At 41.6% G+C, this 23,927-nt stretch overlaps 1 protein-coding gene across 1 annotated transcript in view; it reads left to right on the top strand.

Moving 5' to 3' along the window:
- Window positions 1–23,927, top strand: part of CDH4 (cadherin 4) — a 918,264-nt gene that overhangs the window by 834,644 nt on the left and 59,693 nt on the right. The window contains 1 exon segment of the mRNA XM_040435851.1: window positions 14,175–14,312. Within this exon segment, the coding sequence (XP_040291785.1) occupies window positions 14,175–14,312 (138 nt within the window).

Raw genomic sequence — 23,927 nt, 5'->3', positions numbered from 1 at the left:
TCTAACAGTCTATTCAGTAGGACTATCAGCTGTGTATCCACCTGACTTCTCCTCAACGCAACTGATGGTCCCAACCCCGTTTATAAGGCAAGAAATCCCACTTATTAAACCTGACAGGGCACACCTGTGAAGTGAAAACCATTTCAGGGGACTACCTCTTGAAGCTCATCAAGAGAATGCCAAGAGTGTTCAAAGCAGTAATCAAAGCAAAAGGTGGCTACTTTGAAGAACCTAGAATATGACATATTTTCAGTTGTTTCACACTTGTTTGTTATGTATATAATTCCACATGTGTTAATTCATAGTTTTGATGCCTTCAGTGTAAATCTACAATTTTCATAGTCATGAAAATAAAGAAAACTGTTCTTTAACTGTTCTTCAAGGTGTGTCCAAACTTTTGGTCTGTACTGTATATATACACACACACACACACACACACACACACACACACACCAGTATATACTGTATATATATATATATATATATATATATATATATATATATATATATATATAATGCAGTAAGCAGTCAAGGTGGAAAGGTATCAGAAAATGTTTTAAATAATAATAAATCCAGTGGTTAATAAAATGAAATATAAAATACAGCTATTGATATAATATAGTACCTTACACTCCATTAATTACTTTGAAATAATCACATGTCGACATATTCAGATAACCAGACAGTGATACTCATCACCAATATAATATAATGCAATAAAATAATCTGGCAATGCACTATTGCATAAAACTCATATGATCTGCTTATGATGGACTAATATTTGCATAGTTAAAAAATTGTTGGTTATAAGTTGGCTAATAACACAGTGCAAGAACAGTCCACACTGTGTGGATAACAGTCTTATAACTCATTGTCCCTTCATATGGTTATCACACCAAGCACTTGCGGTCTTTGTCTTTGGTGTTCAGTAGTGAGTACTGCGCCTGTACCTCCCCCCCCCCCCCCCCCCCACATGCAGCAGGGGGTGTTGAATTCAGGAGGGCATGTGTTGTCGCTGGCCGGGTACATGAGTACCTGATTCTCAAAGAGTTCATTACTGCTGAGATCTCATTATGTACCCGGTCAGCAGCAGAGAGGAGGGCTTGGGCGGCCACATGGGCATCGGCCCACCGGGAAATTTCCCTGTATGGTCTATGGCTAATCCGCCCCTGGCGGATTTGTACGGAGATCATCAGTACTGCTATACAAGTTAATCCATCCATATAGAGGAAAAATTTTATGTCTACAGAGTTGTGTGAGGGCTCATTTTTTGTAGAACGATCCTTAGTTGATACCGTTTTGGAGTGGATGGAACTTCTTAATCACGTTTTATTCAATTTTTTGGGGGAGGTGAAGTGACAAAGAATGGCAAATTAGCGATTTTGCTGTTTTTTCTTTCGCCGTAAGGGATAAATATTTTTATATTTTAATAGTATGGGTGTTTTCGCAGCGATGCCTATGAAGTTTATTTTTTTTATTTTTATATAATTTTGTTTTCATTTTAGGGAAAGAGGGTGATTTGAATTTTTATATATTTTTTTATATTCTGTTTTTTCAAAACGTTTTATTTCCTTCTTTTTTTTTTTTTTACACTTTTTAATAGTTCCCTTAGGTAACTTAAACAAGCAATCATTAGATTGGCTCTCTCATAGACTCCAATGCATTAGCTTTGTTCTTACTGATCAGAAGTACAGAAAGCTCAACAGGGCAGTTGTATAGCATTTGTTATAGAAGCCTGCTGCTAAGAAGCAACTGAAAAAAAAACTGTAAATGACATACATCAAAAATTCCAGGAAGACTTGCTTTAAAGGGAACCTGTCACCTCCAAAAACTATCCCAAGCCGCCAGCAGTACCTGACAGTAGTCAGCAGCGTTTTCTTCCTGAAGGCCTATGCGGCTAAAGCTCAGAAAACGTTCTTTTATCCCCTGCCGGCGCGCTTCTCTAGTCATGCTTGAAGTCAAGGGGGGCAGCGGCCTCCTTGCTTCAAGTCAAGATAACCACGCCCACTTCCCTGCCCCTTCGCTGTGACTGACAGCCCTTATACAGAGAGTTCGGCAAAGCCAGCCGAACTGCCGGCTGTCAGTCACAGGGAAGGGGCAGCGAAGGGGGCATGGTTATCTTGACTTGAAGCAAAGTCCTGTTTTGCACCAAAATGTGTGACTTCTTGACATTTTCACCACTGTAACCACTTTTGAAAAGAAGATTGGAAAGTGGATGTGGGTAGGTATGTTAATTTGTTTCACACCAGGTTTATCACTGCGACCTTAAAAAAAAAGGATGCATCAAATTTAACTAATGTGCAATGCTTGATAAATTTGGTGCAAAGTGAAAAACTGACTTCAAAAATTTATAATGAGAGGAATTTTTGAATTTCGTTTTGGAGGAGTCTTCATTTCTGTAACTCAAGCTAAATTTTTCAAATGTAGCACAATATTTCATAAATCTCCGCCTTGAGATGATACGTTACTTTCTATACCACCCCTTCACTGGAGTAAATCTAAGACAATTTTTTTGACTTTTTTAAAAAGTTGCAGTTGATAGATCAGCTGAACAAGCTAACCATGGCCACTTTCCAAAACAGGAGTGGATTAAAAATGTAAAAAGTCACAAAGCCCTATTTTGCAATTACGGCTACTTTCACCCATCTGGCACAGCAATCCAGCAGGAGACAGCCTGCCAGAGATTTCTGTATCTGGTATAGCTGGATAGTGCTGTGTGCCTGCTGGACCCCATTGACTATAATGGGAACAGACGGGGATCTGGCTGCTCCCTGGCATAAATGGTGGGATTCAGCCAGTCAAAAATTGCTGAACGCAACAGTTTTTGTCCAGCCAAATTCCGCCATTTATGTTGGGCGGCAGCTTGATCCCTGATGGTTCCCATTTCGGTCAGTGAGACACAGTGGGCAAGCTATGCCAGATCCAGGGAACTCTGTCAGGTTGTTCTCTGCAGGAACAGTCTGCCATATTACTGTGCCGCAAGGAGCCTTACTGAAGCGAGAATTCTGAAGCTCAGGGCTTTATAAATCCCTTCCTATTGGATGTGTTACAATAAATGGTTTGCCCCATTTTATTCACCTGTGACAGGTGAGAAGACCCAAAACAGGCAGCCTCAGCCCTGCGGCAACATCACTTACCATTAAGAAGTAGTCTTGTGCCCCCAATTGTCCCCACCTATCCTCTGCCTCACTCTGCGGGAATAGCGTTGTTCTATTCCACAAAATGAATTCTACACTCAGGCAGCATCTTGATCTTTTTTACTTTGATAGATTTTCATATAAAAGTGGCATCTTCTGTAACTGAATTCCCAAAAAAGACGGAAGTCTTGCAGATTTGTCTTGTCACTGTCGTTAAAGGTGTTGAGAAGCATGGGAAGGTGACAGGTTCAGGGCTGACTGTGATGTGGTTTAATGAATTATCATACAGGGTGAGAGGAATCGGTTCAGAAACTTATTATAGTGTACAAGCTTCTCTTCAACCGTCTGTCCGCAGGACAATAGTCTACGCGGCTGACACCACATTATACAGGTCTCTCTGCTTCTTGTCTGGACACTTCCTCTTATTACAGTGGATCAAAGATACTAATGTCCCCATGAAGTTTTCTCGTTGTGATTTATTTTTCAAAACACCTCTATGCCCCCAGAGTCCCATAGATGACACTTCTATTCAGCAATGGCAAGCTGTATGTCAGATCCTAATCATCACAAAGGTACAGAGGACTAGGACTTGCTTCTCCTGCTAATGAAAATCATTATCGACCATTATCTGCTTTAATTAATTTATTCATCAAATTCTGATTTGGGTGGCAGTGTTCCTGCTGTGAACACCACGAAGACACGTCTTTGTTTTCGTAGCTGCAGAGCGGGTATTTAGTTTGATTGGAACCGCATACCATTATAAGCTGGTGTAACCTTTTGTGGGCTCAGATGGCACGTCAAGTAAATAAGAGGAGATTGGAAGCATTATGTGTGCATCAGACTATATTTACCCTCTTCTGTTAACCATAGTGACGTTGAAGAGATGTATCCTTCACTAAAGCTTCCATAGGCATAGGAGGCACTTTCTCTGTGCTCTGGATTACCTTGTGAGCTTGAGCAAAGGTAAAATGTATTTTTCTCCATCTGTGAAACTACACGGCTCAGCACAACTTGAAAAAGTGGGTGAGGAGGTTCATAGCCTCCCATGGCCCAACAGACTTACTATCATTTATGGCAGGAACCGCCATGAATTATAGCAATGCAAATCTCCTCCATCTCATGGCTGCCATGGACTTTCATTTATGGAGCATGGGCAGGCAAAGATGAGACAAACTTATTAAGAGGACTCTGCCCCTTACTCCAGCGCACTTTTGACGAAGAACGGCATATGACATGTCATTCTTGGTAAATCCCTACCCCCATAGAAATTATTAATGTGAAGTCAATGGCAAATGCATAAAGAAAAGGAGCAGAGATAGTTTATAGATAATAGATTCATAAATCAGGTGAACGCTCTGATGTGATTCAAAGGAGTTTGTCACCAGGAAATTCACTGTTAAACCAGGCACAGTAGGGCTAGCTCAGCTGAATGTAATGAAACCTGTCACTTAGTGATCCATTCCTTCATTCTGGAGAAAAATAACTTTTAATCCATATGCAGATGAGCAGTTGAGTGCACTGAGGGCGGGCCCAAGCCACTCTGTGCACCTGTGCTTCTTCTGCCAGCCTCTCCCTTTCCTTTTTGACAGTACCACGTTTCTGCCTAATCATCTTCCCTGGACCTATCAATCAAGAAGGAGAGCGAGGGACTGGCAGAGGAAGCAGGAGGAAGAAGGGTGCACAGAGTGGTGTGGGTCCTCCCTCCGTGCACTTAAATGCTCATTTGCATATGGATTAAAATGTATTTTTCTCCAGAATGGATCGCTGACAGGTATCATTACATTCCGCTAACCAAGTCCTACAAGACATTATGCCTGGTTTACCACTGAATTTCCTGGTAACAGATTCCCTTTCACATTCAAAGGGACTTTGAGCTTTAAGATGAAAAATCCTGAAGTGTAAAAATGCATTCGTTTTCGCTTAATAATGAATGCCTTCATCGTTAAATGTCATCTTGCCATATGGTGGTACAATGCTGCTATTATCTGCCAGGGAAGATCTGCTTGCCCAGTTGTATAAGTTCTCCATCCCGACTACTCTTCACTATTTATGATCCAGATCATACACTAAACTTTAAAAGGGTATTCCAGTTTTTATTTGTTTCATTTATTTGCTTATATCATAGGAAATCATATAATTTTCTAATATACATGTATTTAATATTCTGCATACATCCCTTTCTTATATCAGGCAGTTGACCCCAATCTACAATAGAATGGTATATAGCCCATGTATCAGTCTTGTGTAATGTATCCATTGCCTTACTCAAATATGGCATTCGTTATGTGACACTATTCACATCATATAATCCCTGACATTCAGTAAACAGCAGTATTACATGACATACATGTGCTGGGTAAGCACACAGGACACATTCAATGATTAATAAATACGACTAGTGGTGGAATGATGATATTTTCTGTGGTTATTACAGTAACTACATTACTGTGTGTATTTACATGGTTGCCTGCCTCTAGGTGATGTTGTAAAATGGTTGCTTATCTCTAGGTGATGTCATGTTGTTAATGAAGTTTAGTGTTAAAAAAAACAGACACAGATCTGCTTCTACACAGACACTGACAGACATGATGTTCAGGTGCTGCTGCAGGCAGTTATACTGTATATACTGTACATGTTCTGTTCCCTAATACATTACTATTAGTGTTGATTGAGCATGCTTGGCCGAACACCAGTTCAGCTTGAGCATCGTGATGCTTGGCACATCGCAGTGTTCGGCCGAATATTGTGTGTGCGTGATGCTCAAGTCAGTGTATTTAAATCTAATTTAGCCTCTATTTCTGAAAAGTTTCTGGTGGGATTCGAACTCACAACCTTCTACATTACAGCTAAGAATGTTAACCACTACACTATAGAGCTGCATGGCCAGTTACTAAAAAAACCAAAAAAAATATATATGAGATTTCTGCTGTATAGGAATACTTACTAGTAGTAAGTATTCCTATACAGCAGAAGTCTCATATATATTTTTTTTTAGTAACTGGTCATGCAGCTCTACAGTGTAGTGGGTTAAGGTTATTGGCTGTAATGTAGAAGGTTGTGGACATAGCTATATATGGAGTCAGAGCAGGGACTCCTAAGCCGAACTAGAGTCCCGACACCCTCCCCTTTTCAGAGCAGGGGGTGCCTGGTTTAATGCTCAGGTTCTCCCATTGACTTCCACGGTGCATCGGGAAGTGTTCTACACGAGCACTTTGGTGCTCGATCAACACTAATTACTATGCATGTGTTACTATTCACCTGGGCAGTTAACTGAAATCCAGGTCACATAATACATGTGAATGTCCCATAATGGCTTACATGACTGACACCATGTTTAGTATTATCCAGATCTCCTATGGCTGCCATTTTTTTTTTTCTTTAGGTGGAGGCTACTGTATGGATATAATAAAGGTCTGCAAGCAAAATTTTAAATAGATGTATATAACAAAATAGTTCAACATCCTATTCTCTAAATAAATAAATAAATAAATAAAGGTAATTATTAAAACTGGAATACCTCTTTAAGTACTGGGTATAATTCCTTCTGCTGGACACCCTTTAGGATGACTATTAGGCCTCATGCACACGACCGTGGTGTGTTTTGCGGTCCGCAATTTGCAGAACGGCATGGACAGCCTTCAATATAAATGCCTATTCTTGTCTGCAAAGAGTGGACAAGAATAGGACATGTTATATTTTTTTAGCGGGGCCATGGAACGGAGCAACGGATGCGGACAGCACACAGTTCTGTCCGCATCTTTTGCGGCCCCATTGCAGTGAATGGGTCCGCGTCCTAGCTGCCAAAACGGCGGCTCGGATGCGGACCAAAACAAGGCTGCATTCAGATGGACGTAATATGGGTGCTTTCTTTCCAATGGCTGAAAAATCCAACATAGCAGACATTATTTGTGTATAATTCTGAAACTATTGTATGGGCAGCTTTACTATAACATCGCAGGTTACGATGTGCACATACTCTTCTGTATAGTTGAATTATGATGCATTATTCTTGCCATTATATATAGTATTCCCTGCATTCCACTTTGGAAGGTGTTGGGTTTTGATACGATACACACAGTGTTGAAGGAGCTGCTCCTTACATGAGTGACTTGGTGTTGGTCCTTTATATGCATAGCTCCAAAAATTCCACAGGTTGTTTTTTTTCTCTACAGTTTGGCCCCCAGAGAGAACAGTGGTGCTCATGTCAATCCCCCATAACAGATCCTCTTTGATATGGTGCATTTGCATTTTACTAGTTTTCCCAGCAAAAATTGTGGATGTGATTACGTGCGGATATGTGATTACTTGCGGATATGCAGAGGTTAGATTATCCGTGTGTAGTATTATATGCTGTACTCTTCATAGCAGTCAGGGCACAAGGTGCCCACGCTGATGTGAAAGACCAGTCTAGCGCCAATGAGTTGTTTGTGCCGCAATCCTCAGACACTCGGACTGAACTCTCTCCCCTATGCACAGAAGCATCACACAGTTCACGTACAGTTCATCCATGCAGACAGCGAAGGAAAGTCAGCTCGGATTAGGAGCATCGATTTAAACTGGATTCTGCCCAGCTATGGATTTTCTCCCGCCGCTTCCATAAATCTGTTCTGATTTAGAAGGCTGGCATTTCAGGGGTGTCACAACACGAGCTGACAGTACATTGTCCTCTAATGGTGTTGTCACGTGGAAATTCCAGTCATGAAAAAGCAGGTTCAGAGGATACTGGGATTTTTTCCTTATCTCTGCAGCTCTATGGGAATATAGTCTTTGGAGTGAACAGGGGATATTTCCGGATCCATATCGACACAGATAACGTCTCCTATTCACTGTACAGTACGTGCACACATATACAAATGTGCTATCTCTGTACTACAGTATGTCCAGTCGATAAGCTTGAGCAGTTCTGCATAGAGAGCAGTTGGGCTGGTGTTGGGTATTAAAGGGATTCTGGTTAGAACAAGTTATCCTTTATTCACTGAATCTGTGGGGGGTCAACTGCTAGGACTCCCACCAATCTTGGCTATCTGCAGCAGTCCCATAGACGTGGTGGTTGGGGACATGAGTTCCTCATTCTTGTGATCAGTTCGGGTCCTAGCAGTTGTACCCCCACAATGTATCTAGTGGATAGAGGATAACTTGCTGTAACTGGAATACCCCTTTAAATAATATATAACTCTTGTAGCTCTAAAACTTCCTTCACATGGGCCCACATGCCGTCATTTTTCACAGTTTAGCGGAGGCCCCATTCATTTCTATGGAGCTGTGAAAAAAAACTGATAGTCCTCAGTTTTTTCTCCGCGTCCGTGATCTGTGATTCCAGTCCGTCAAAAAAATATAACCTGTCCTATTCTTGTCAGTGGAAAATGGAGGACGGACCCATTCAAGTCAATGGGTCAGTCAAAAAAAAACGGTATGTCGTCCGTGTCCGTTTTTTTCTTCAAGACCTTGGTGCAATAAAATTACACTTTTCATTAACCTTCCTTTTTTTCCCCCTGTCAGCCAAAAAAAAAGGAAGTAACAAGGAAACACAACTGAAGCAAAATCGGACACGGACCACTGAAGCCAAATCACTGTCGTGTGCATGAGGCCTAAGGGAAATAAATTCCTTTTCGACTCCAATCAGGCAATCAGAATAACTCCCTGGATCAACGACCCCTCTCTAGTAGCTATAACCTGTAATATTATTACACTCCAGAAATACATCCAGGCCCCTCTTGAATTCCTTTATTGTACTCCCCATCACCACCTCCTCAGGCAGAGAGTTCCATAGTCTCACTGCTCTTACCGTAAAGAATCCTCTTCTATGTTTGTGTACAAACCTTCTTTCCTCCAGACGCAGAGGATGTCCCCTCGTCACAGTCACAGTCCTGGGGATAAATAGATGATGGGATAGATCTCTGTACTGACCCTGATATATTTATACATAGTAATTAGATCTCCCCTCAGTCGTCTTTTTTTCTAAAGTGAATAACCCTAATGTTGATAATCTTTCAGGGTACTGTAGTCCACCCATTCTAGTTATTACTTTAGTTGCCCCCCTCTGAACCCTCTCCAGCTCTGCTATGTCTGCCTTGTTCACAGGAGCCCAGAACTGTACACAGTACTCCATGCAGGGCCGGTTTTAGACAAAATGTGGCCCTGGGTGGAATTAAAAGTAGGGCCCCAAATTTTGAAGTACTGTCACATTTATTCTTTTGGCGCAAGGGGACAAGTCACCGCCGTGGCCCACAATTGGTTGCAGGCAGCGTCAAAATGGATGATGACATCCAGGGACCTGAGCAGAGGTCAGAGAGCATCGGAGCAGAGAGCCAGTGTCAGGAAGCAGGTAAGGCCCAGTTCACACTTCAGTTGTTTGGTCAGTTATTTCCATCAGTTATTGTGAGCCCAAACCAGTAGTGAAGGCTACTCAGAGATAAGGTATAAGGGTCCATTCAGACGTCCGTAGATTGGGTCCGGATCCATTCCGCAATTATGCGGAACGAGTGTGGACCCATTCATTTTCAATGGGGCCGGCAAAGATGCAGACAGCACACAATTTCCGCATCTGCATTTCAGATCCGTGGCCCTGAACTTCCGGTCCGCTGCTCTGCAAAAAAATAGAGCATGCGGACAAGAATAGGAATCCTCTATTAAGTGCCGGCGATGTGAGGCATCAGTGTTTTGCGGTCCACAATTTGCGGACCGCAAAACCCTACGGACGTCTGAATGGACTCTAATGGAAAGATTTCCTCCTGTTCTGTGTTTTTGACCCACACCTGGTTTTGGCTCACAATAATTGATGGAAATAACTGAAGTGTGTACTCAGCCTAAGGGCTCATGTAGACGGCCGCTGCCCGTCTGCAATATATGGGCACTTACCGTGTGCTCACCATATCACGCATGCAGACCCATTCACTTGAATGGGTCCGCAATTCAGAAGGAGCAGTGTGGAACAGAGGCAAGGAACCCCACGGAAGCACTGTGGAGTACTTCCAAGGGGTTTTTCTCTGTGCCTCCGCACCGCAAAAAAATAGAACATGTTCTATTTTTTTTTTTGCGGTACGGACAGATCACGACCCATTCAAGTTGCGGTCCCCAATGCACTGAACGGCCGGGGCACGTTTGTGTGCATGAGCCCTAAGTGTGCTTCCCTTAGGAAGTTTGCCAGGAGACCTGCTTAAGGGTCCATTCACACGTCCGCAAATAGGTCCGCATCCGTTCCGCAATATCGGGAACGGGTGCAGACCCATTAATTCTCTATGGGGCCAGAAGAGATGCGGAGAGCACACTATGTGCTCTCCGCATCCGCATTTCCGGAGCGCGGTCCCGAACTTCCGGGCAGCAGATCCGCAAAAAAATAGAACATGTCCTATTCTTGTCCGCAATTGCGGACAAGAATAGGCAGTTCTATGGGGGGTGCCGGCCAGGTGTATTGCGGATCCGCAATAGACTATGGACATGTGAATGGAACCTTACCTTGTTAAATAATCAGAAAACACCTGAAAATAGTCACTATTACCATTGCTCTGTATATAGAGACAGCAAGCAAACGGACATATGTGTTCACTGCATTCAAAGTAAAAAAGTAAATAACGAATAGAAAGAAATCTGAAAGAAAAAGAAAAATGCAAGTAAAAATGAAAAAAAAAAAAAAAAACTATGGAGTGTTGGGTGAATAAAGGAATCCACTTGTTTCACTGAAGTCAGAATGCTGCCTTTCTTCCATAATGTTGATAGATAGATAGATAGAGAGATAGAGAGATAGATATGAGATAGATAGATATGAGATAGATAGATAGATAGAGAGATAGATATGAGATAGATAGATAGATAGATAGATAGATAGATAGATAGATAGATAGATAGATAGATAGATAGATAGATAGATATGAGATAGATCACATTATATTTAGACAACTGTGTTCCAGGCAGCAAATAGTAAAAAAAAAAAATAGCTACAGTGGGGGGGGAGGGGGTGCAGAGGACAGGTCCTGTATATTATCTGCAGGTTGTCTCCCCTCCTGTTAGTCCAGGGTCTGGACCTATCAGGGCACATCAGCTAACAAGCAGCCCTTGCATTTTTTGTGCAAGACAGATAGAGGAGAGAGGGGCAGCAAATATGTCAGGTCATTAGAGGGTGACATTCTGAACTCGTCGGTAAACCACAGGAGCAGAGGAGGCCATTACATTCCCAGTGCAGGGCCTCCGGTGAGAGAGAAGAAAGGGGCTCCAGCTCCTCACTACAGCATAAGGACCCTGCGGGCTACAGTGGGTGGGAGACCAGGGACATCTGTCTGGGCAGCTCAGCAGGGGGCCCTATTTAGGGATGTGGGCCCTGGGCAATTGCCCTGTTTGCCCCCCCCCCCCCTAATGCCGGCCCTGACTCAATGTGTGGTCTGACTAGTGATTTGTAAAGTGTTAGGACTATGCCCCTTTTGATGCAACCCATTATCTTATTGGCCTTGGCAGCAGCTGCCTGACACTGGTTTTTGCAGCTTAGTTTGCTGTTCACTAAAATTCCTAGATCCTTTTCCAGGTCAGTGTTACCGAGTGTTTTACCATTTAGTATGTACGGGTGACTTGTATTATTCCTTCCCATGTGCATAACCTTACATTTGTCAGTGTTAAACCTCATCTGCCACTTCTCTGCCCAAGCCTCCAATCTATCCAGATCCCTCTGTAGTAGTATACTGTCCTCTTCAGTGTTAATCACTTTACACAGTTTAGTGTCATCTGCGAAAATTGATATTTTACTATGCAAGCCTTCTACAAGATCATTAATAAATATATTGAAGAGAATAGGGCCCAATACTGACCCCTGAGGTACTCCACTAGTGACAGTAACCCAATCTGAGTGTGCACCGTTAATAACCACCCTCTGTTTTCTATCATTGAGCCAGTTACTTACCCACATACAGACGTTTTCTCCCAGTCCGAGCATTCTCATTTTATATACTAACATTTCATGCGGTACAGTGTCAAGTGCTTTGGAGAAGTCCAGATATACGACATCCATTGATTCACCGCTGTCAAGTCTCGAACTTACCTCCTCATAGAAACTGATCAAATTAGTTTGACATGACCGATCCCTCATGAAGCCATGCTGACATGGCGTTATTTGCTTGTTTTCATTGAGGTGCTCTAAGATAGCATCTCTCAGAAAACCTTCAAACAGTTTATGATGTTAACAGATGTTAAACGTACCGGCCTATAGTTTCAGGGCTCTGTTTTTGGACCCTTTTTGAATATCGCACTCCTATCCATGACTATGAGTACAGTTTAGTGTCTATAAACACAAGACAGATAGCGATCTTCCACCATGGAACTGCTGGTGTAAAATTTGCAATGTCTACAATAGCAGCAAAGTGATTTTTTTATGAAATATTATCTATACACCGCCGGGTGGGGGTAGAAACATGCAGTACCGACCTGGAAATTTACCTGACTTATGGATCTTAAATTCACAGCTTGTCAATTTAAGTGGCGGATTTTCATCGTGGACTTCATCTGTGCAATACACTGGGTGAAATCCTTGGCAAAAACCTGCCTTTAACACACAGATTTTGCTACGGATTTCACCACAAAATTCTGCGGCAAATCTGCAATGGATATTTACAACTGGACAGCAACATATGAACATGTTTGTAGAAAACAAGGTGCTGAAGGACAATGAAGGTTAGGGTCAGTGATTGCAAGCTCTTTGGCTATGTAACCTTCTTTCCTAATGGATTTCTAATACATGCATGCTGTACACTGATTATAAAATGTAATTACCAATGTACTTACAGGCAGTCAAGGGGCTAAGACCTCCCCCAAGTGACACCAGTTTTGGAATTTCAAACATCTTAACTTCCTAATGTCATCAGCACGTCCCAAATCTCTCCCTTCAGTAAACAGCAATTCAAGATTCATTTGCAGCGAGTGCAATCCTACAATAAGCACTATTAGAGGCTAATTCTGGGCCCTAGAGATTCCTTCTCTTGGTAATCCAAGTGCAGACTAATTATTTAGAGTCTTCTGTCTGTTTCCTCAGACTGCTCCAGCATAAATATCCATCCACACTGACTTTCCAATCTAATCCTTAATTACATTATTGAAGGAATTCTACAGAGGATGATGTACGTCTTCACTGGACAATTATACACATGATATGGATGCACTGGTGATTAAAAACTACTGCTCCTGGGTCCCATCCTTCACTTTACAGCTAAAACACTCATTACTTCTTTTAACAGATGTGGTGCAGCTGCAAAACATATCGGCAAGAACAGATAGATCTAAATGTAATGTTGTACTTGCTATTTTCAGTATTATAGCCAACTAAAATAATGGGTCATCATTAGGAACACCTATTTGTCTTTGAAAATTCCAGCTGTTTTAAAAAGCTAATAATTCTGATCTCCGATATAAAATGCCTAAATATCTAAAAAAAATATTTGATGTACTTGGGTAAAAATTCACATCATATTTCATGATAACAATGATTCTCCACCTGGAAATGACATTTGTCTCAGCTGGTGGAATGGGGGGTCAGGGGGACCACAGTTCTCTACCACCAGACAACCCATTATCAGATTATAACTAGCCATCGATCAGCTGACCACCTTGCGTCTGACTTCAGAAACTCCCAGCAATCAGCTGGTCTCAACAGGGTAAGCTGCAGCCAGCCATACGAAAATGTAGTATTACATGAGGACCATGCAGATGAGAAGACCATGCAGTACAGATGCAGTAATCGTCATCTTAATTCGTAACATGTTAAGCAAACAATAATAAGAAACCTTTAAATGACTTTTTTCAATAGCTTTCAGTGGCCTTTATGATATCATAACCTATCGTTATTCCCTCAGTGAATTTCAATCTGTTTTCTATATTTCCTTATTAATTACTCAGTAACATAATATCATACTGAGGTAAATTAATGGAGTTGGTACTCTATGAAGGAATTGCTTTCATGAGTTAGGGTTGCCTCTCCTCCTACTATGATAAGATGGCCATTTGTCTCAATATTTGTATCTTCATTGCCTATAACCTATGTTCCTACATCTATTCTTACAGAAAGTCCAGCAGTACACCGTGGTAATCCAAGCCACAGACATGGAAGGCAACTTAAATCATGGATTATCAAACACAGCCACCGCTATCATAACTGTTAAAGATGTCAACGACAATCCGCCTGAGTTCACCTTAAAAATGGTGAGTTACATGTGTACTTGTCATACTGGTTAGACTGCAATATACAGAAAGTATCGGGGACGGGGGGATTTACATTGAAGAAGGTCTGAAAAATTACACCCAACCAACCAAATCCATTTTTGGACTGGTACTGACACAATTATTACTTACAGACCTGATTTCAAACCATTAAGAATATACTGTAATACAATTCTGCTACACAATAAACTACAGAAAAAGTCCTCAGATTTTCCACCTGGTAAAATTGAAAAATCTGCATTAGTAGAGCAATTGAGGTTTTTGGATGGAAACTCCATTTCCTACAAGGTCTATTCCCTCAGTGAATTTCAATCTGTTTTCTATATTTCCTTATTAATTACTCAGTGACAGGACTTAGCTGGTATACATGGCAGGGACCCAGCCAGTGACTAAATGGGAACCACACAGCACTCCGGCGATCTTTGGCGTTTCTTTCTGTAGTCATTCCCACATGCAAATATTGGAGTCTAGAGATGGCAAATATGTACTAGCAAATGTACTGTGTCCAGAATTGAGGGGATAAACTGGCTCTAAACTTCAGCTGCCTAAGAAATGTATGATTTGTTTAAAATTAAGTTTTCTTATTCAAAAAGTAGTCATTAGCAATAAAATAGCTGTTACTTTCACTAGAAAACTTTGTGATACAGAGATCGTGTCTTCCCTGATAATCTGCACTGTTAGATAAACATTATAACAAATATACCAACAGTCAAATTAAAAAGCAAATATTAAAAAAGTAAAACTAAATAAAAACAACTTATCGTCTGCCCAGCTCCGTTTTACCTCTTAACTGGAAAATTTTGCACACTTGCACAGGACAAGAGTGGGCCACCAGTGGGTCAACAGGAAGGCCCAGGTTCTGACATAATAATGGGGTCAAAGCTAGGGACATCGATTTACATAAGCTCAAATAAAAGTCCTCTGAAGGACATCAACAAGGAGAAATCAATTAACAAATTGTTGCATTCTTTAAATCTCAGGATACAAGTTTCTGATCTCTTATATTTAGCCATCACACATCAATGGCTGACATCTTGTAGAAACAGTAATCCTATATACATTGATGATTTTTAATTATCACAATCTCCCTATTGCTAATTAGTAGCCAGAATCATGAAATGGTTACGTTGCAGTTGTACTTCTAACTGGGTCATTTTCATAGCTGCTGTGACTGTTAGTCCTCCTTGTATTGATTTGACATTTCTACTTTATACATTTCATACTCCAGTAAATTAGGATTACATGATATACCTGAAGATGTTCATGTCATTGAAAGGTGATATTGTTTTATATTTTATTTCTGAATTCATATTGTATTTGTGTTTAGTTGAACTTCGGCAGGGAGACATCAGGTTCCCAAAATTGCACTGTATATATATCATACAAGCAAATGTGTATTGAGATATTCTCAATCGGGGGCTGGAGACAGGTGGCCATCTTGCCTCATTTTTAGGCCCATGTTTTTGTGCATTGCAAAGTAAACAGTAGGGTAAATTATATTTTATTTCAGAGCTTGATGAACTTCCTAATGAGTAAATTGTATTAAAAACTTAGCCACTTGGGGACACAACACCACTGAGGCCAGTCATTGGCTGCAGTGGCGCACATGACCCTATCTGAAAAGAGGTTCACAGGCCAGGGACTGGAAGATCAGTGGATGAAGCCACAACGGAGTTGCAGGGTACAACGCTTTGCCGCTTTGCTGGGGACTGTTAAAAAAAAGTCCCAAAGGCTGGACAAACCCTTTAAGGTCAAAATCAGCTATATCATTAACCCCTTAAGGACTCAGCCCTATTTCACCTTAAGGACTTGGCCATTTTTTGCAAATCTGACCAGTGTCACTTTAAGTGCTGATAACTTTAAAACGCTTTGACTTATCCAGGCCGTTCTGAGATTGTTTTTTCGTCACATATTGTACTTCATGACACTGCTAAAATTGGGTCAAAAAAGTTAATTTTTTTGCATAAAAAAATACCATATTTACCAAAAATTTTGAAAAATTTGCAAATTTCAAAGTTTCAGTTTCTCTACTTCTGTAATACATAGTAATACCCCCAAAAATTTTGATGACTTTACATTCCCCATATGTCTACTTCATGTTTGTAGCATTTTGGGATTGATATTTTATTTTTTGGGGATGTTATAAGGCTTAGAAGTTTAGAAGCAAATCTTGAAATTTTTCAGAAATTTACAAAAACCAAATTTTTAGGGACCACTACAGGTCTGAAGTCACTTTGCGAGGCTTACATAATAGAAACCGCCCAAAAATGACCCCATTCTATAAACTACACCCCTCAAGGTATTCAAAACTGATTTTACAAGCTTTGTTAACCCTTTAGGTATTGCACAAGAGTTATTGGCAAATGGGGATGAAATTTGAGAATTTCATTTTTTTGCCTAATTTTCCATTTTAACCCATTTTTTCCACTAACAAAGCAAGGGTTAACAGCTAAACAAGACTGTATCTTTATTGCCCTGACTCTGCCGTTTACAGAAACACCCCATATGTGGCCGTAAACTACTGTACGGGCACACAGTAGGGCGTAGAGTGAAAGGTGCGCCGTTTGGTTTTTGGAGGGCTGATTTTGCTGGACTGTTTTTTTGACACCATGTCCCATTTGAAGCCCCCTGATGCACCCCTAGAGTAGAAACTCCATAAAAGTGACCCCATCTAAGAAACTACACCCCTCAAGGTATTCAAAACTGATTTTACAAACTTTGTTAACCCTTTAGGTGTTGCACAAGAGTTATTGGCAAATGGGGATGAAATTTGAGAATTTCATTTTTTTGCCTAATTTTCCATTTTAACCCATTTTTTCCACTAACAAAGCAAGGGTTAACAGCCAAACAAGACTGTATCTTTATTGCCCTGACTCTGCCGTTTACAGAAACACCCCATATGTGGCCGTAAACTACTGTACGGCCACACAGCGGGGCGTAGAGTGAAAGGTGCGCCGTATGGTTTTTGGAAGCCAGATTTTGCTGGACTGTTTTTTTGACACCATGTCCCATTTGAAGCCCCCCTGATGCACCCCTAGAGTAGAAACTCCATAAAAGTGACCCCATCTAAGAAACTACACCCCTCAAGGTATTCAAAACAGATTTTACAAACTTTGTTAACCCTTTAGGTGTTGCACAAGATTTAATGGAAAATAGAGATACAATTTCAAAATTTCACTTTTTTGGCAGATTTTCCATTTTAATATTTTTTTTCCAGTAACAAAGCAAGGGTTAACAGCCAAACAAAACTCATTATTTATGGACCTGATTCTATAGTTTACAGAAACACCCCATATGTGGTCGTAAACCGCTGTACGGGCACACGGCAGGGCGCAGAAGGAAAGGAATGCCATACGGTTTTTGGAAGGCAGGTTTTGCTGGACTGGTTTTTTTTGACACCATGTCCCATTTGAAGCCCCCCTGATGCACCCCTAGAGTAGAAACTCCAAAAAAGTGACCCCATTTTAGAAAGTACGGAATAAGGTGGCAGCTTTGTTGGTACTAGTTTAGGGTACATATGATTTTTGGTTGCTCTATATTACACTTTTTGTGCGGCAAGGTAACAAGAAATAGCTTTTTTGGCACGTTTTTTTTTTTTTTGTTATTTACAACATTCATCTGACAGGTTAGATCATGTGGTAATTTTATAGAGCAGGTTGTCACGGACGCGGTGATACCTAATATGTATACCTTTTTTTTATTTATGTAAGTTTTATACAATAACTTCATTTTTAAAACCAAAAAAAGTTTTAGTGTCTCCATAGTCTAAGAGCCATAGTTTTTTCAGTTTTTGGGCGATTATCTTGAGTAGGGTCTAATTTTTGCGGGATGAGATGACGGTTTAATTGGCACTATTTTGGGGTGCATATGACTTTTTGATCGCTTGTTATTACACTTTTTGTGACGTAAGATGACAAAAAATTGCTTTTTTTACACCGTTTTTATTTTTTATTTTTTACGGTGGTCACCTGAGGGGTTAGATCATGTGATATTCTTATAGAGCCGGTCGATACGGACGCGGCGATACCTAATATGTATACTTTATTTTTATTTATGTAAGTTTTACACAATGATTTCATTTTTGAAACAAATAAAATCATGTTTTAGTGTTTCTTTAGTCTGAGAGCCATAGTTTTTTCAGTTTTTGGGCGATTATCTTGGGTAAGGTATGATTTTTGCGGGATGAGATGACGGTTTGATTGGTACTATTTTGGCGTACATGTGACTTTTTTGATCACTTTTATTACCTTTTTTGGGAAGTAAGGTGGGCAAAATTTCAATTTTCTCATAGTTTTTATTTTTTTATTTTTATGGTGTTCACCGTGCGGGGAAAGTAACATGACCGTTTTATAGATCAGGTCGTTACGGACGCGGCGATACCTAATATGTGTAGTGTATTTTTTTTTTTTTTTTTTTTATTCAGTGATGAATGTTTTTTTTTTTATCTTAACTTTTTTCACTTTTTTTAACTTTTTTTTTGACCCAGACCCACTTGGTTCTGGAAGATCCAGTGGGTCTGATGTCTGTATAATACAGTACAGTACAATATATATTGTTCTATACTGTATTTTACTTACACTGAACAGATCTATGCTTTCAGCATAGATCTGTTCAGCACCATGGACAGCAGGACGCCTGAGCAGGCGTCCTGTTGCCATGGGAACCTTCCCCGTCTGCTCAGAACTTCGCAGACGGGGAAGGGTAAGCACAGGGCTGAGGGGGGCTCTCTGGGGGCTCTCTCCCTCTCCATCGGGGGGCTGCAAAGGCACAGCAGCCCCCCGATGGAGAGGGAGGGAGCTCCCTGACCGACGACAGTTAACTTTTTCCATACAGCGGTCCGTACGGACCGCGGTATGGAAAGGGTTAAACGGCTGACATCTTCACAGATGTCAGCCGTTTATACCAGGGTGCCAGCAATGTGCTGGCACCCTGGTATAACCACTAGAAGCCAACGATCATTCATGGGGAGGCGGGCGGGGGATCGCGATCCCGCCTGCCGCACCGCCCGCCTCCCGCACCGCCCCCACCGCATGCGACACCCCCCCCCCGCACCACCCGCCGGCATAAAATCGTGCAGGGGTGCAGGGGGGGGTGAAAAATATTGATTATAGGCACTCAAAAGTTTCTGATCCCCGCGGTCAGGGACCGCGGGCATCAGAAACTGCAAAAAGCGCAGCAAACCGCAGGTCTGAATTGACCTGCGGTTTGCTGCGATCGCCGACACGGGGGGGTCACATGACCCCCCCTGGCGTTGTCACAGGATGCCGGCTGAAGGATTTCAGCCGAAATCCCGTTCCGTTTAACCCCTCGGGCGCCGGAATACTGAGTTCAAGCTAGGACGTACCGGTACGCCCTGAGTCCTTAAGGACTCGGGAAATAGGGCGTACCGATACGCCCTGCGTCCTTAAGGGGTTAAAGGGGTTCTCCTGGAATTATTTAAAATGGCTGCCAGAAACCTGTCCTAGAATGTGTTCCGGACTGGTTGCCTCCGCATGCAGAGCTGCCTAGTGGTGAGGGGTTGGGGCCTCATTACACACTGCTCTCTGGCACTTGCATTAACTACCCATTGTTGGGCCTTCCTGTCAGACTCCTCAGCCATCATTACCCTCTATAGAGCAGTGTAGTGACGCGCAGCTCTGCAAGTGAGGGAAACTAGTCCTGCTCATATTGTAGAACAGGTTGCTTGTGGCCATTTTGAATCATTACCAGAGAACCCCTTTAAGGTGTTTATATACACTAGGGAGACCCAAAAATGTGTGCCAACTATATTTAAATATGGCATAAGTTCAATATCTACAATAAAAAAAATGGGCATTTTGAGGACTTTAGTTTCCAGTATTAATGTAACTGTTAGGGACTCCATCAACTTACATTTAGAGATCATAAGCAAACCAGCCCAACAAATGAAAAATCACCACATCTCTAAGATACGACCAGACATTTCAAAACTGGCGGTATACGTGTAGCCCAGTGAGCTTGCATTCAGGTTATTTTCTTTGACCAGTACACTTGCAGATAGATTTAGGACGTTGAGCTCTGCAGTGCTTAAACTGCTAATCCACTCTTGCTGTGGCGCAGGAAATGTTGAGAGTAGCGTGGAGAGCGGAGAGAATAATCACACACCCCAGGCAGAACGTAACGAGTTCTTCTTTTCTTATCGCTTGCGGCTCCTATGTGATACGATCAGGTATTGTGAAGCACAACAGATGTTAAAGGTCAGTTCGACGCTGGCTACATCAGTCACAGGGGAACGTGGCAGATCCAATTCTGGATAAATTCCCAATTTGTCTTCCTAACAAGGTGATGGTATCAGGGATTTCAGTGTACGAGAGGAGCAGGGAACTGATTAAAGATTTTTGTGCTGTCAGAGCTGGATTCAATTCTGCAATCACTCAGCTGGCTTTCAAGTTTTCAAAGTCAAGTTCTTCTTTTTTATTCTATCAAGTGCTTCCTATTTACATCTGACCTCCATAACACATAATTTGCTAAGATGAGATCACATTACTATGAGTAGGACAAGGCTCCTGCTTTATACCAGGCTGACTCTGAGCTCCATGTTGGTTTTTACATTTTAAGTTTGCTGTATATGCACAACCATATTTGTAAATGGTATAGCAGAACAATTTTAATATATGCAATAATACATATTCAAAGCCACTTTTATATGTGCACTGCTGCCTGTCTACTATGGCAGAAGCTTAGATTATGTATGACCACAAGTGATGTCATGGTTTCATCAGACAGACAGTGACTAACTACCAGGCAGACTTTCTTCTCCAAAGACCAACCGTGTGACAGAAACCATGATAGGTGGCTGTCACCACCAGACATCTGAGAAGCTCTGACAGACGTTCTCCAGAACCTCCCACTTGAGGTTTCTTTTGTTTTGCTTTAGATTCCTCATCTCGTTAGCCTCTCTCAGCTGTCATGTAGTTGCACTGATTGCATCCCTTTAAATCCCTTCCCATACTGCATCACTTTGCGGTTTATACAACTTCCTGGAGTGTATGCATGCTGGATGCTACTACTGAGTCTTCTACAGATAAGTTTTGTTCATTCATTTGTATTTTCCTGTTTGCTGGATCTCAGGTGACCCTGACTCCCTCCGTATCAAGTGTAGGGAGCCGGTGGTCGTGTCCCCTCACTATTATAGGGTGTTCAAGGGTTTATACAGTTGAGGTACGAGGATATGCGATCTTCTACCATTGAGAATTTTGCATAGGCTGAGCAGTTAGGGAGAGAGCCAGGTCTGTTGCAGGGCTATCCCTTTGGTTCCTTAGTTTTGGATCCAGTCAGTCGGATCTTCCTTTTGTGTCTTCTAGTTTGCTCTACACCTTCCGTGACAGTGGCAAAGATTTTTTTCTTGTAGAAGTAGTTTTAGGAAATGTGGACAGGTAGTGACATAGCCCTAGATAGTCCATGTGACTTTCAAATATCTAAACGTGACTTTCTAAACTATTTGATTTTGTGTACGCAAATTTAGTCTAAATCCCATATTATTTTAGAGGATTTTGCAAAGTTGCAGCAACACCATTTTCTAATCACTGTCTTTTTCTATTACAACCTCTAAATCAGATATGTTACGAAGGGAATGCTCCCCCGTCTCTGAACAGGGAAAGGGGAGTTGAGGCACTGCCAGACGCCTCCGGGAGCGGCTTATGTCCGAGACAATAAACGGACTGGGCAGTTGAAATCCAACTGCTTGATCGTTATCTCCCCTGCCAGACATCTGGCGTCAGGTGAGAGTTGGGAGGACTCCATGCACATGAGATGTTTAGCTGGTCCAGCTGAATTCAGTGGGTTTGCCCAAAATCTAGTGTGTGTCACCAGTTTAACTTCTTCCTGGCCTCTGCCATGCATGTATGGCGAAAGTCTGGACTTTAAACATTGCGCTTGCTCAGAAGCTAAGTGTCCACCATAGCAGCTGGATGCCTACTGTTTTACCCGGAGGCAATGTCTGTGATTGGTGATAACACTAATCACGGACATTTAACCCCTCAGATGCCATGAGAAGGATTTCCCGCCTGGAGATCAAGGGGGAGATATTTAGTTGCTGTGGCAGCCTCATGCCTTCTAAATGCTCTGAGGCCTGCCACAGCTATGTTCCTATGGAGCTTTTCCTGTGGAGGGAGTTCATAGAAGCAAAATGAATCCTCCATGGACTGCAATGGTAATTCGTTGGCTAACCTACGAAAAAAAAATTAATAAAAAGGATCAAAAAGGTACAGACTCCAAATGTTATCAATAAAAACTACCAATCACCCTGCAAAAAATGAGCCCTGACACAGCCATGTAGACATAAATCTAAAAAAGTTTTGAGGTTCAGAATATGGTGAGGCCAAGAAAAAAAGTTTTTTTTTAAGTACTAGAAAAACTATAAAAATGTGGTATCACTGTAATCATACTGACCCGGAGAATGACAGGAACAAGTCAGTTTTAGTGCATAAGTAACACTGTTAAAACGAAACCCATAAAACTGTGGTGAAATTGCATTTCAGATTTATTTCAGGCTGGCAGCTCAGGGGGTATGTCCTTTCTGCTGCAGCTCTTTCCCCATAACTACCACAGCTTTTAACAGAAAATATAGCTGGTGGCAGTTGAAGATTTAAACTGAGCATGTGCGACCACCTCACTGAGGTGGATGGAGAAATAAGGAAATGAACAAACAGCAGGTGGCACTATACAGATACATATGATTGAATAACTCAGTGGCTATACCACATTTTTTATTACATGCAAGTATAAAGTATTCAGATCCAAGTGCTGGTTTGAAAAATGTAGAATATTTTTCACTGCACAACCCCTTTACGTTCGGTGGAGGTCAGACCTCTAAGGGTCTCTTATTCTTGGCTGGAGAAGGAGGATGGCAAGCATAAGATTTCAATCTCCATAGAGTTGAATTGGGAAGTCTGAAACAACAGAGTGAATTTGACTGTTTCTAAACCCCATCCAAAGATGGCTTAGGGGTTACAATAGGTGAAATCAAAATGTTGACCAGGATGACATCCTGAATTGGATTTTGCAGCAAGATACTAAATAATCATAATAATTATTGTTAATATCTGTATTAAATGGAGTCTTTCACTTCCAAAATCCGTTTCAAAGTAAGCACACCACCATGTAGGGTAGGTGGCGGTGCCCCAAAACATAACCACAGCTTTGTTGTTAAAATCTAGTCCATAAGAAATACCTTTATTTATATGCAAATAAGGTTTTAGGTACACCATGGCCCTGTGCACCTGGCTTACCCTGATTCGTCACAATTAGGTCTGATATCTCAGGGACTGTCAATCAATCAAAAGGGGGAGACTTGTGCGGTGTTGCTGGTGGAGTGACAGTGCACCAAATATAGCAGCCCTGTCTACATAAAATGAAGCATTTCTTAGAAGACTGGATTTTCACAATAAAGCTATGGTAACTGTTAGATCGATGAGTGTTCTTTTGCTTGGACCATTGCTCATGAGAATAGGTATACCTCTATACCCCTCAGAGCTCCCTGAAATGAATATAGTGGCAGGTCAGGCATGCAAACTGCTCCATTCCTCTCTGTAGGATTTCTTGAGCGCTATAGTCGGCTATCTCCAGAACTCCCAATGA

The sequence above is a fragment of the Bufo bufo genome, chromosome 6, assembly GCF_905171765.1.
Source record: "Bufo bufo chromosome 6, aBufBuf1.1, whole genome shotgun sequence".
Classification (NCBI taxonomy): Eukaryota; Metazoa; Chordata; class Amphibia; order Anura; family Bufonidae; genus Bufo; species Bufo bufo.
This window is presented reverse-complemented; position numbering and strand designations above follow the sequence as displayed.